The following is a 12,341-nucleotide window of genomic DNA, read 5'->3' as shown; positions in this document are numbered from 1 at the left end:
TATCCGCTGTTACTCGTCAGTGCTTACGAGGCCTTGTCACATCAGATGAGTTCACAAGATACTCGGTGTCATAGGTTTGTCCTAGATTTTGGTCAAACTTAAAGACGTGTGACTCAGGACAAACCTAGAACTTCAAACTATTTGAAACGGAGGAAGTGCACGAGAGATAAAATGGCTTAACTGAACTTAGCCAAAAAGAAAAACAGAGAGAGTAAACTGAACACTGGCATAAACAACCACAACTCGAATGCACATTTTTGTACAGAAGCGCAAGCAGTCGCCTGGCACAGTTTCTGTCCTCAGGACCTTCTTTCAGTCGAATGTTGCTCATATCATAGGGACAGTCATCTATACCACGGACCACACACACATTTTCTTGTCGCTAAGAATGTACATGCACCTTCACATGGAAATGAACTCAAAGGGCATCTACTGGCGGAGCTCCGAAAGACATGCTTCCACTCGCGAGCAAGTTTCAATGATGGGTTGCAGCACATGCTGGGGGGTAACGAATGGTACAGTACAACGCATGTATCAGCAGCATCGGCAGCAAAACAGGTCTCGGCATGTGTACGGGGCTGCTCTGGCTTCCAGCTCCTCAATTGGGGGCACGGCCTCAAGAACAAATCCATTCTCTCTAGTGAAGCAGAAGTCATAGATGTTTCTGCATATGCCTTTACTGAACGGATGAACTCTATCAGGAATTCCCCTGCAAGTAGTACAGCTCCGGTGTTTCAGTACCAAGTTAATGATACAGCAATGATGAATCACAGCAAGCTGGAGCGTGAGTCACCGCCTCCAGTATTGCATACCTTAAGTAGAATATCCGCTTCCTTCTGGCCACTTCATAGGTTGTTTGATTTGTGAGAGCAATATAACTGCAAAATATAGAAGGGGGGAATTCAGCCAAACATGCATGCATTAAAGACAAAATGTAGTTGCTCCTTTCGGGCAGGGGCTGCATGGAGATGATGCCTTTGTAGCATTGCCAACAATTAATGGCCTAAAATTAATCAAATTCCAGCCATGCGCTGGAAGGGCAGGCATGTGTACCGCTTTGCTTCGGCTTTTGCCCTCTGACCCTCTATTCACTGGGTTAACCCCGTAGTGCGACATTTTGGGTCAACAGGCATTATATGCTACTGTACTTCAATTTATAACTCAATGAAAATTGACAAAGTGGTATTGGGAGTTAAACAGAAATAACTTTAAAAAATTATATGTTCAACCATTGGCCTGTTGCTATGCATTTGCTAGACAGTAATGTTTCGACAAAGCTCAAATCCATGATTTTCTCCCCTCCTTTTTCCCGAAGGAAATTTAAGTACATGTTCTCAACTTAACAATTCAAGAAAATAAAATAAAAAATGCTACCATTTGACGCTCTTTTGAATAATTAGAAGGCCTTGTATGGTTAGAGAGATCAAAAGACCAGGAAAAAGCTTACGTATGAAACATCAACAACAACAGCAGGAACATAAGGATAAATATCAATACTGCCAACAGGATTACACCAATAAAATCCTTCCACCTGCCATGGTAACAAAAATAAGTTCCATGAGATAACCAGAAAAGAAAGGCTCGAATGAAAGGATTGAAGCCACATCTTATGGACAATAATATGATCTCAGAAGAGAATAACATATCTTACCAGACTTTCTCAATATCTAAATGCAGTGACTCAATGTACAGAGCGACAGTCCAGGTAGACAGGATTGATTCTTCAAATATGTACCACCTAGAAAATATAAAACATTTGTTATTAAACTATTAAAACAACTTTAATAATTGAACCTAACACATCACAAGGTACCACAACATAAACAGTACAGTTTGTACTGCCAGTAAAGTCCAAAAAAGATTGGTGCGTACATAGTTAACCTCTTTTAAGCAGTCGAACCAAATGAGCTTTATACTCCCTCCATGCCAAAATAGTGCATATTAAGATTTTTCCTAGGTTAAACTTTGTAGTTTGACCAACTATATAGAAAAATATATGAACTTTTACAGTACCAAATATCTATGATAACAAAATAAATTCCATGATGAATCTAATGGAATTGTAGATGTCAACAATTTTTTCTACAAAACTTGGTCAAATTATAATGTTTGGCTTAGGATAATACTAATATGCACTATATTTTGGCATAGACGGAGTACATGGTAAAAGAAAGAGAGAATTCCTTATTTGTCCCTTTCTTCAAATTTGCTTCACTATTTGACACCCAATGTAAATTTTGTTCCCTATATGGCACTTCCGTCCATTTTAGTAACTAACGGTGTTAAGTGTGAGATGAAACGACCATTTTGTCCCTAGTGCATTTTCACCGATGTTGCACTCCAATATTTTGGTCCTTACCTAAAGTTATCTGTGCATGTAAAAGTCATAGAAAACATCTATAAAACTTGTACTACCATATCTAAGATCAGTATCATACTAGTTAGTTCATCACGTTCCAAAAGCATTATACACACTATTAAATCCTCTAATTAGCCCATGTTCAGAACTAGTACACATAATTAGCCGTAGACCATGCGTGTGCCGGCAGCCGTGGACCACGCGCACGGTCGGCAAACGAGAACGCCTCCTACTGGCCACGAGCAGCCGTAGACCACGCACACAGCCGGTAAGCGGAGGACCAGGGGAATGCCACCAGCCAGCCACGCGCAGCCAGAGACCATGTCCTCGCTCGGACTGAGGCAGTCGCCGCTGCCGGTCGTCCAGTACTGGTAACTGCCTCAGCCTCCTCTAATGGATTTACAAGCAAATGAGTTTGCAGTGGTAGACCTATCTCCTGAAAAGAGTTCGGTAAACAAGGGAACGAAGCAACCATCCCCGAAGGAGCGTTTGAAGGGATTGACTTCGGCTCCTATTATCTTTGTTTACCAATCTTCAAATTGGTGAATTGGTTAACAGGAAGTGCGTACTAGCACGCTTCATATTTCTAGTAACAAGGGCCGTTGCTTGTTTGGTCGTTAGATCAAAGGGTGTTCATCCCTTGCTTGGCCGTGCCGCGGGAACAGGTCCACCGGGACGATGTCCATCACCTGCAGCACCGCCGTTCAGTGCTTGCCCACTGGCTTCGCCGCACCCGTCTTCATCTTGTCCAGCAGCTTCAGGAGCATGCCTGCCGACAGCGACGCCATGTGCCGGTGATTTGGTGAGATGGAATTTGAGTTAGTCTAGGCGGTGATCAACGAAAGGATCGCAAGAAAGGTTGTTTCTGTTCTTTTCCTGAAACATCAACGAGTTCTTCGTACTGCCGATGAAATCTCAAGCTAAATTGCACGATGGGCGTGTTGATTCGACCAAATCAGAGCCAATTTGTACACAATCTTGCATCAAACAAGGCGAATCCAAGGAAACCTTGGCTAGTTCGATAAAACCTTGGCCAGTTCAATGCTCGCCACATCAAGAACGACGGAAGAACCTCGAAGTGGAGCTTTGCATGGACGTCCGGCTGCAACAAGAGAGGGTGATCCTAGAAGACAGGAGAAGCTGTTCGCACCTCATTGCACCACTGTGGCCTGCACAGCCGCACCGAGGCCGAGCCCGCCTCAATGCCGCGTACCGGCCCCTTTGTAGTCATGTTCACCTACGGGTGAGCCGCACCAAGGCATTTGCCAACTACCACCTCCGCCGCGCCTTGGCTCGCGATATCCGCAGCCGCCTTGTCCCCTTCCGCCTCGGTGCCTTAGCCGCCATCCACCGCCCTACCCTGGTCGCCACGCACAGCCACAGCCCCACCTGGGTCGCCCATACCCCTTAGCCTCGCACCGCCGCTGCTATGTGCTCGGGGGAGAGAGTGAGTTCTATCGCAGGGAAGAGGATTCAGTCAGGGATCGGGGAGAGGAGAGAATGGTTCGATCGATCCATCTCTTCCTTTTTTTTTCTGGTGTTTAACAGCTAGGAGCACTTTGGTCCATGGAAGAAAATACTGACAGGTCAAATGGACGTAATGGTAACAGATTTGACGGAAATGTCATATAGGGAACAAATTGTAAATATAGTGTCAAAAAGGGAAGAATTTTTGTTTAGGGCCAAATAGGGAAGCAAAATTTAAGAAAGGGTCAAATAAGGAATTCTCTCTAAAGGAAAAGGGTTCATCCATCATCTAACACATCAGTTCAAATATTTCAGATCAGCTACCTAGTATTGATAGTTTTGAACAAATTGACTTGTAACTGCACATGGCACAACTTAACTCTTACAACTAAATTTTACAATCCATATGTAAAATCAAGTCTATATCTTGTCCCATTTACTTTCAGTCACAAATCGATGCCCGGTGCAAAGCGTGCAATCAACTTCAACTTCGGTTATATCTTTATTAGATTAGCCACATGAAAATAACAGAAACAGATTAATCAAAATGTGTTTTCAGAACATCATGCGTATACATTGTTTCTATACCACTATATAGTATACGAATAACAATGATTATCGGCTGTTGGATGAAGCCGATCCAACGGTTGAGAGGTGGCAAATCCGGGTAGTCTTGGCTGTTGGATATTCTCTCCACCACATTGGATTATGCCACGTGTACTAATCCAGAAGATTCTACACCTGTGCTTATGCAGGAACCTGAAAACAAAGACACTTTTCCTTTGTTCTGGACTTCTCCAAACTTCAATTTTCCAGGTTTTCTTTGTTAAAAGAACACCATTCATTTTTATTCTATCATTTACGTTGTACAATATGCACGTAAACATACATTTCTCATTTGTTCTAGACTCTTCCATACGAGAGTTCTCCCAAGTTTTTTCTTCCAAAAGAACTGACATTTATTTTATTTTTCATTTCTGTTTTTTGGGGGGGTTCAAAGCTAATGTACAAAGTCCAATTTTCTTTGCAAATGGTGTACTCAACTGTTCTTATACATTTCACATGAGTTTTGTGTAGTATATACCACAGAGTCATCAAATATTAAGTAATTATAATTTGAATTCAAATGGGGTGGGCGATGAAACTTAAACATACATCTTAAATTTATTTGTGTGTGACTCCAAATGTATATGTTTTGACTATTATAATGTGGTATGTTGATATCTGTTCGCACTTCACTCTCACATGCAAGGCGCGTGTAACTTACTAGTACTGAATAGTGTATGATAAAATCAAAGATGTTCAGGTTGCATGTTGGAGATAAAAACGAAATCCAGAAACCATGACCAGGTGAAGTGTAATCTGTTTGCTCATATAATCAAAGAATGGGTGGATATGCATTGATAGTCACACCAATCAAGCCTTACGCAGCATGCGTGCATAGAGCAGGCTCCTCAAAATGTTTATACAGCACCAGATGTCCAGAAGCAAGCCAATAAACACACATGCAGATTTATTCTGCAGAGTGCACAGTAGAACATAGACGGTGTACAATGGAAACACATGAACGTGCATGCCAGGCAACATAGTCATTATGTACATGTAAAAAATATAATGCAGGAAATACACATGCCAAAACTCACCAAAAACGACAATGGTTCTTTTTGCCAATGCACGTTCCAAGCCAAACACAGTGATGGTCAAACTGAAGGACACATTTATCACAATCATGGCAGTGCCTGGTACGAGGTGGCTGCAAAAGTGTAATGTAGGAAAAAGTGAACTTAGACAATCAGCAAAAGCTTTACATGGAAAAAGTTTGAAGAGTAGGACGTAGGATCAGTGGATCACACAGATCAGTGTGAAACAAAGACATGTGAAAAACAACTATTTAGTAATGTATGAGACAGTACTAATTCAATCTGTAGCATCCAAAGTCGTGTAACCACCACTTTGCTAATTAGTTAGGAATTAGAACCCCCACATAGCATCAGGGTGTAGAAGACCCTCAGGATGGTCTCAGGGAGCTTTAAGATACTCGTCATAGCCTTAGGGCACCTAAATGGGTCTTCAATAGGCAATACAATGAAACCATTTAGAGCAACAGTATGACGGAAAGGCTGCAAATAGACTACTTCAACTATATCATGGAACAATCAACTGTAATTCTAATGCCTGAATTTTATAGATCCACTTAACGATTCTTAACCAGTGACGTAAGGAGTTTAGTTAAATACAACCAAAGGTACGTGGACATAACTCATGGCTCACAAAAATGCCTTGTTTTTCGTGTCACCGACCCACACTTGATGTGAAGTTCAATCCGATGATTTTATACAATGGACGTAGTGAACATTTGCATGTCATAATTATGAAAGCTTTAGCACCATAAATTGAGAAGATAAAACAAAACCTGGATAATTTTGCAATATTGGCAAGTCCAATCCCTACAAAGAAAATATAGAAGAATGTTAAACTAATATTATGACCGCGAGCAAACACAAGGATTTTACTACTGCATATACCCTAAAAAATAAATTTCTCGAGCTTCACCTGTTGCTTGACCCAGGAGGATAAAGATCCACAATTTGATGCAACCATGACGATGAAGAAGACACTGGTCTAAGTTTCTCTAGATCAGGCCGGTTTGTGGTGGACTTTAAGCTTCCATGTTTTGAACTGGATTGTCTTTTCTTAATCATCAAAAACACACACACAAGAAAGTATAAGTATCAGTGTATACCTCAGATAGGTTGTCAACACTTCTATGCTATGGTGATTACGACATTACTTTGAAAGAGTGGCGGTATTGATGAAGGTTGCATGCATCCCACCACTGGCTTGCATTGCATCAATAACATAGCTGACGGCACAGGAGCCCCAAAATCAGGCACTTATCAGATTCAATCGATAATGTGTATGATAATAAATTCAATAAGGCTATTCAATACCCTGGAGATGAACCAGCAGTGTAGAAGTATTGCGCTAAGGCGATCAGAACGAGCACACCATACACTCCGATATACCTGTAATAAAATGATACCAAATGGAGATCCTCAACAACCAAAAAGAGATAACTGTACACATCCTAAGTCAGAACAGAATGGACGGGGATTTATAGTGCAATATGGGGGGGAAATCGTGGCGTAACATACTCCTAGTGACCAGAGTGTAAATAAGACTGAGAACCATGATGCCTACACTCTGGCTGAAACAGTCAAGCAAAAAACGGCACTACAAGAAACTACCAAATACCACTCAGATATACTCCCTCCGTCCCATAATATAAGAGCGTTTTTGACACTAAACTAATGTCAAAAACACTCTTATATTACGGGACGGAGGGAGTACTACAATAGAGTGCTTTGACTTCTGAGAAGAGCATGTTATTATCACTGTGTAAAATTACGAGATTTATGCTTCATAGCTGGTGGCACGCGGACAACTAGCACGCTAGCACCCCAAAAGCTACCTTTTCTGGTAGAATCATATCAGATTATATGGTTTAAAACAGGGGAAACAATCATTAGAGTGATACCTATAGCTGGAACAAAGCTTCGGACGCCGCACAAATCGACAGCGCGTCTTAAATTTGGAATTGAACCAAGCAAAAATTGAACTGGTGGGCGAAATAAGGTGGGAACTGTACCACGGCTCCTCGTGGATCCGCCTATCGAGGGTCGAATCGAGCAGGAAGACGGCGCCGACGAAGACCACGTGCATCAGGAGCACCATGGCCCTCAGGCCCAGGGGCGACCTCCTCGCTGCGCAAGAGAAACCCCAAACACCAGATCAGGACGCAAACACCCGGGACCGAATCGAGCTGAGGAGGGGGGATCGAACGGAGAGCGTACTCCGATCGGAGAGGCGGGGGCCTGGCTCGGCGGCGGAGGAGGACGCCATTGGGGCCGCCGCGGTCGCATCCGACGGCGAGGATGGTTAAGCGGGAGTGAGGAGGGCTGCCGGCGGTCGCGACTCTGGTGCTCCGGAGACGACGTTTTCCGGTGGAAGAAGCGGGGTCCGTTGGGGTGGTGGGGGCCACGTGACAGACAGGACTATGTTGTCTTATTGAAGTGGATGGGGGCCAACTGGAAGTGGGGATAGGACGAGAAGGTGTTACTCCAGTTGGGAACTGGATCCATCCATGTGAGATGCAGAGCATCTCTAGATATATGGGCGTCTTGCAAATTTCGTTTACAGTATCTTATAAATAAATTTTGGGGGAGGTCTGCCTCCTCGATAGAATAGATCCGATAAACATGACCGAATTTGCACTCGATTTGAAACATCTAGTTCGCTCTATAGATCATACAAGCATAGTTCATCATACAATAGATAGATAGTTCCGCACAAAGCACATCGATAGATAGTTCAAACTTAAACTACTAGACTAGATACTTCATACTAGCATCTACTCCTTGCCGGACTCACCGTCGTCACCGGAGTCGTCCTCGCGAGGCGGGGACTCGTTGTCGTGGAGGGTGTGGTAAATGAGCGTGCCGGAAAGGGTTGAGGCGAGTTGGTACTCCTTCCAGAGCGCCGGCAGGCGCGAGGCCGCAACTGCATCTCCGTGGCGGCAGCCTCCTTCACCCCCCACCAGGCGCGCTCGGCCGCCCTGAGGCGCTGGATGGACGGATCAAAGAGCCACCCGAGGCGACAGAAAGTCACCCACGCCCGCGCTCTGGCGTTGCGGGACTTTGCGTCGCGGGTGCGCGCCTGCTCCCTGCGCCTTTCCGACACGGGAGGACGGAGGGAGGAGTTGTTGGCCTCGTCGTTGTTGCACCGCTTGCAGCCGCCGAGCCCACCGCGGCTGTGATGTAGGGTGGAACCCTAATTGGCCGATCTTTCACGGAAGGAGCGGATCCCGCGATGAACACGAATAACACGAGGAGGGAAACAATGGAAGACACGGGGGAAACACAAGAGAAACACTAACCCAACAAGAAATAGTCACACATGTGCTAGATCCTCGAGTACATAAGAAATCACACGATCCACGGACAACTAAGGACGATACAAAGGTAGCCGGTCTTCTCCGTGAGGAGGTCTTGAATCCACGAGGGGATCTTCCCTTAGCGGGGTCTTGAATCCAAAGGGATCTTCTCCGAAGAGGGGCCGCGGTGTAACACCCTCGATGCGACTATATCTCCCACGTGTCAAGGCACGACTTAGAGGCATAATCGCATAGAAGGCATATGTCGCAAGTTAGGCAATCTTCACAACATCCCATGTAATATATATGTAATAAAAGGAGAGATAACATAGTTGGCTTGCACTCGCCACGTCAATCAAGTACATAAATAACATTACATCATCCAAACACTCATGGCCCGACTACGACGCCAAAATAAAAGATAACCCAACATGTGACACGGTCCCGATCACCCCAACTGGGCACCACTACTGATCATCAGGAAAAAAAACATAGTATCGTTGAGAGTCTTCGTCGAACTCCCACTTGAGCTCAAGCGCGTCACCTGGAGCGGAATCATCAGGCCCTGCATCTGGTGTAATAATAATCTGTGAGCCACAGGGACTCAGCAATCTCGCACCCTCGCGATCAAGACTATTTAAGCTTATAGGTAAGGCAGGGTAAAAATATATGTGGAGCTGCAGCAAGCGACTAGTATATATGGTGGCTATCCTTTTCGCAAAAGAGAGCGAGAAGAGGATGCAAAGCGCGAGCGAGAAACTAGAGGACAACCTGCGCAAAACATTACTCCAACACCGTGTCCACTTCCCGGACTCCGCCGAGAAGAGGCCATCACGGTAACTCACACGGTTGATTCATTTTAAATAAGTTAAGGTTCAAGTTATCTACAACCGGACATTAACAAATTCCCATCTGCCCATAACCGCGGGCACGGCTTTCGAAAGTTCAAATCCCTGTAGGGGAGTCCCAACTTAGCCCATGACAAGCTCTCACGGTCAACGAAGGAATTGACCTCCTCCCGAGACGTTCCGATCAGTCTCGGTATCTCGGTTCTTCAAGACACTTCGACAGGTTAAAACAAGACCAGCAACACCGCCCGAATGTGCCGACAAATCCCGATAGGAGCTGCACATATCTCGTTCTTAGGGCACACTCAGATGAGCTCTCCATACAACTAAAATCAAACCTCGAGTTTCCCCGAGGGGGCGCTGCACAGGACTCTAGTTTGGACCAACACTCAGAGGAGCACTGGCCCAGGGGGCTAAAATAAGATGACCCTCGGGCTCCGGGAACCCAAGGGAAAAGAGGCTAGGTGGAAAATGGTAAAACCAAGGTTGGGCATTGCTGGAAAAGCTTTAATCAAGGCAAACTATCAAGGGGTTCCCATTATAACCCAACCGCGTAAGGAACGCAAAATCCGGGAACATAACACCGATATGACGAAAACTAGGGCGGCAAGAGTGGAACAAAACACTAGGCGAGAGGCCGAGCCTTCCACCCTTTACCAAGTATATAGATGCATTAAGATAACATGGCAATATAATGATATCCCAACAAGTAAATAAATGTTCCAACAAGGAACGGCCTCCAATCTTCACCTTCAACTAGCAACGCTATAAGAGGGGCTGAGCAAAGCGGTAACATAGCCAATCAACGGTTTGCTAGGACATGGTGGGTTAGAGGTTTGACATGGCAATTTGGGAGGCTTGAAAGCAAGTGGTAGGCATCATAGCATTGGCATAGCAAAAGAGCGAGCAATCTAGCATAGCAAAGATAGTAGTGATTTCGAGGGTATGATCATCTTGCCTGCAAAGTTGTCAGAGTTGACTGGATCCTCGAAAGCAAACTCAACGGGCTCCTCGTTAGAGAACTCGTCTCCTGGCTCTACCCAAACAAGACAAACAAGCAACAAGGACACAATCAACCACGTGCAAGAATCAAACAATATGATGCAAGGATGGTATGCTATGCGGGATGCGATGCGGGATGCATATGCAAGATTTGACAAGGAATGCATGAACCTGGCCTCAACTTGGAAATCCAAGTGTGCCACTGGAAAGGTGAGATGAAATTGCTTGAAAACGATATAAAGAACACCGGAATCGGAGTTACGGTTTGGAAATGGCAAGCAATTCAAATATGACACCGGTCTACGATTTACCGCAAGTAGCCATCTAAATGCAATGAGATGAACAAGCTACAGCACCCAAACATGGCATCAAAATATATGGCAGGGATGCATTCATGATACTTAACAAAAGTCTAGCACTGAGCTACGGCCAATTCATCCATTAACAGGTTCAAACAAGCATGGCAAAAATGCATATGGTAAACAGATCTCAGACTTAGTGAATTAGCACTTGTCTGGAATTTCAGATCAGATAGCACTCTTCGAAGCAACAAAACTATATGCTACAGGACCTGAACATGGCAAAGTAAAGCATGGCATGGAGCTACTCAAAGAGCTTAACAAAAGTCCCTTAGTGACCTTGAGCCAAAAGGGATCAGAAAATACATTTGCAAGCATGTGAACATGGCAAAAACATAATCAATTCTCAGACTTAGGGAAAACTGGAGCATGCTGAAACAGATATCAAGTAGGCATGTTTACGAGCTTGATGCACTCACTACGGAGCAAGTCATGACTAGCTAAGCATACACCCATCAAGAATACACAAAATGCAAGCTAGACATGGCAAGAACAATAGCATAGCATGCACGGATCAACTACAACATCCTCGGCAAAATCGCTAACAAGTAGACAATCTGCCCAGATTCACGAAGTAGCAAAAGTAGAGCTCGATTGACTCAAGCTAGGGTGCTTCATAATTGCAAACAAGGACATGGATGAATAGAGCACTACAAGATTAACAAAACATCCTTACTGATCATCCTCAAAAGGGGCACGGATCACTAGGAAACAACATGAACATATGGCCATATAAAATAAACAGCTCAAGGACTTAGTGGAAATGCTAAGTCCCTGAAATCAGCATTACCAAGTGCCTCACTTTGCAAGCTTGTGCTAGTCACCACACACATCACAAAAATACATGGGTTGCACCTCTGGAAAGATGGCAAAACCCTTAACAAAACATATGCAGAGCTCATGGGCATATCATACACACAATAATCATGGCAAAAATGACAAATAGCTAAATGGAGCAGCAGATCTAACAATTATCTCAAGTAGCACTCTTCTAATAGCATTTCGGGCATCAAGATGAACTCAAATGAAAATGATGCAATGGAATGAAATTATGTACTCTCTGAGATGAACATTTTGATATGCTATATGCCCAAAACGGAGCTACGGATGCGGAGTTACGATGTGATGAACAAGGGCATATAAACTGCACACTTAGGAAAAAAACAAGGGGTCAACCCTAGGGTTTCCAGATCCAGATCGGATCTCGCCGGAGTATGCAAAACGAGGATGGCCGGAGTCGTACTTGGAGCTCGCCGGACTTGGAGATGGGGGCACGCCGGCTGGAGGGGTGCGGCGGAGGCGGAAGGCGGAGGCGGAGGCGGCGCCGGGCGGAACGGTGGCCGGGCGAGGCGGCGCGGGCGGAGCTCGAGCTC

General features: G+C 44.7%; 1 protein-coding gene across 1 annotated transcript; it reads right to left on the bottom strand.

The window, feature by feature from the left end:
- Nucleotides 1-207: 207 nt before the first annotated feature.
- On the bottom strand, nt 208-7,891 carry LOC119317393 (protein S-acyltransferase 10-like). Its single transcript, XM_037591838.1, has 11 exons — nt 7,681-7,891; nt 7,476-7,590; nt 6,778-6,852; nt 6,618-6,689; nt 6,380-6,514; nt 6,240-6,273; nt 5,470-5,579; nt 1,652-1,738; nt 1,448-1,531; nt 813-878; nt 208-709 (listed from the first exon to the last, which is right to left on the bottom strand). Exons 1-11 carry the CDS (start codon nt 7,727-7,729, stop codon nt 535-537), a joined length of 1,002 nt encoding a protein of 333 aa, XP_037447735.1. The 5' UTR covers nt 7,730-7,891; the 3' UTR covers nt 208-534.
- Between the last annotated feature and the right edge of the window lie 4,450 nt (nt 7,892-12,341).

This window comes from Triticum dicoccoides, chromosome 6A, assembly GCF_002162155.2.
Source record: "Triticum dicoccoides isolate Atlit2015 ecotype Zavitan chromosome 6A, WEW_v2.0, whole genome shotgun sequence".
NCBI classification, from domain to species: Eukaryota; Viridiplantae; Streptophyta; class Magnoliopsida; order Poales; family Poaceae; genus Triticum; species Triticum dicoccoides.
The sequence above is the reverse complement of the archived record's forward strand: the minus strand, read 5'-3'. Positions and strand labels throughout refer to the sequence as shown.

Bases quoted from the DNA above. Each gene is read 5' to 3' on its own strand.
- LOC119317393 (XM_037591838.1), bottom strand. From the start codon at position 7,729: ATGGCGTCCTCCTCCGCCGCCGAGCCAGGCCCCCGCCTCTCCGATCGG. The intron at 5,580-6,239 runs GTTTTGTTTTAT...ACACTTTTGCAG, and splicing joins AATATTGCAAAATTATCCAG to CCACCTCGTACCAGGCACTG. The intron at 879-1,447 runs GTAAGCTTTTTC...TATATTTTGCAG, and splicing joins TTGTTGTTGATGTTTCATAC to TTATATTGCTCTCACAAATC.